The sequence below is a fragment of the Orbicella faveolata genome, unplaced genomic scaffold (assembly GCF_042242905.1).
Source record: "Orbicella faveolata isolate gen_17 unplaced genomic scaffold, um_ofav_v1 contig_46, whole genome shotgun sequence".
Taxonomy (NCBI): Eukaryota; Metazoa; Cnidaria; class Anthozoa; order Scleractinia; family Merulinidae; genus Orbicella; species Orbicella faveolata.
Genome location: NW_028301576.1, coordinates 30,468,624 through 30,470,353, shown reverse-complemented (window position 1 = coordinate 30,470,353; position 1,730 = coordinate 30,468,624). Strand labels below are relative to the sequence as shown.

The window sequence follows — 1,730 nt, the reverse complement described above, 5'->3', positions numbered from 1 at the left end:
AACTTGCTCGTTATGTGGGAAATCATAACAGCCTGTACTGCGAGCTGAAAGAAATAACAAGCGAAGCGTTTATTCTTGTTACCGGTTGAATTATTTTGGAAAACTATCTGCACGCAAAGGTAACTGCAGTTATGCAAATGTTAAGAAACATCGTTCTTAAAGATTATTTTGTTGCTGTACAGTATAGTATGTTGGTTGTAGTATACACATTTGTTGAAATTATTTATAATTATCAAACGAGGGAGAATTGAAAGGTAGACAAACTTATTTTTCCCTTATTTTCTCAAACAGCTAAGGCCATCATGTACAGTGTTTGAATATTCACACTAAATGACTACAATTTTTCTTCCACTTTCCTCTTCATGGCTTGAATCAATCATATCAGTGACAATTAATGGTAAAACGAAACCTACGATAAATCTCATAATAAGCAAACAACAAGTCTCCTTAAAATCGAGAGATATACGAGGCACGTCGCCCAAAATCAGTACAAAATTCATGAACAACAAAGCTATGAAAGAAATCAGTTTGCTTTCGTCTTTAAAAAGTCTCAACAGCAAAGGAGATGTTTTCGTCGAAGCTTCTGTGGTGATGCTTTCTGACACGCCATCAATGTTATTCCTCAAAGTAGAGGAAGATAGGAAGACTGGAAATACTACAGAAACAACACACATCACTCTGACGGCCATCCGAGAGAGAATCTCTTGAGACCCACAACAATACCACCATGTTATTAGGGAGTCACTTATTCCCATAGATACTGCAACTGCTATCTTTACTTTCGAAGACAATAATTCTTGGTTTTGATATGCCATGTAATGATCAAAGTAGATGATCATAGTCACATTTATGTTGCAAGCCTGAATAAGCATCATAGAAAGCGACAATACTCTCAAGACATTACACGACTCTCTGGGTTGAACATCAAATCCATTCCACGATTCTACAGCATCCATAACAAGAATTGTCGCTTGACAAGCCACTTGCCAAATCGCTAACATTCTGCTTCTTTGAAGAAATGTGTTCTTCGTTTTGTCTTTGAAGCAGGTCCGCAACATTCGTATGTTGAAGAACACTCCGGCCAAATCGACAGCTGCCAAAACCAAAATTATCGAATTCATGTTGAAACACAAATGATAAAAACGTCTCGCTTTCGGTCCAGCTTGCGTGCTAGCTTTAACAAGTCCGTTATTGTCCACTGGTCCATGTTATATATAGGATCTATTTGATAATGAAGCACGCAATCACTTGTTCAAGGAACTATAAACAAAACTCTGTGACGTCACAGTTTTGAAACTTATCGCAACCAGGCTCCCGTATGAAAACTATTTCGCGATACTAGTATGTAGGTACATTCGTATGTTGTTCAGTTTACGCGCAAGGTTAGCTATAAATAATTTGCTTTTGGTAAAAACTATACCATGTAAAATTTTGTGCTTAAACATAGTTAACTTTGTTTTTATAATGATGGAGATGGCTAAGTGAAAGTATATTTGCATTGGCAATAAGGCCTTGTTTTGCGGTGGGTTCTGTGCTTCACCATCCGAAACTTTTATGGATGGCTTTGGCTCTGAGCACTTAAGTTCTGCTATGGTTGTGTAAGATGCCCCTGCTGTACACCAGTTCGCCTTATTGCCTTTTTATCGTCTAGTGGAATAGCGTTTATTAGTCCATAGAAGGTCAAAACATTTTTTCGCAGCTGGTATCGGAGTTTAAGCTCTTCATAAGTG

At 37.7% G+C, this 1,730-nt stretch overlaps 1 protein-coding gene across 1 annotated transcript; it reads right to left on the bottom strand.

Moving 5' to 3' along the window:
* Window positions 1–247: 247 nt before the first annotated feature.
* On the bottom strand, window positions 248–1,297 carry LOC149099638 (uncharacterized). The gene has a single exon (XM_089277143.1). It carries the CDS (start codon window positions 1,119–1,121, stop codon window positions 327–329), a length of 795 nt encoding a protein of 264 aa, XP_089133269.1. The 5' UTR covers window positions 1,122–1,297; the 3' UTR covers window positions 248–326.
* Window positions 1,298–1,730: the final 433 nt, after the last annotated feature.

Bases quoted from the DNA above. Each gene is read 5' to 3' on its own strand.
- LOC149099638 (XM_089277143.1), bottom strand. From the start codon at position 1,121: ATGAATTCGATAATTTTGGTTTTGGCAGCTGTCGATTTGGCCGGAGTG.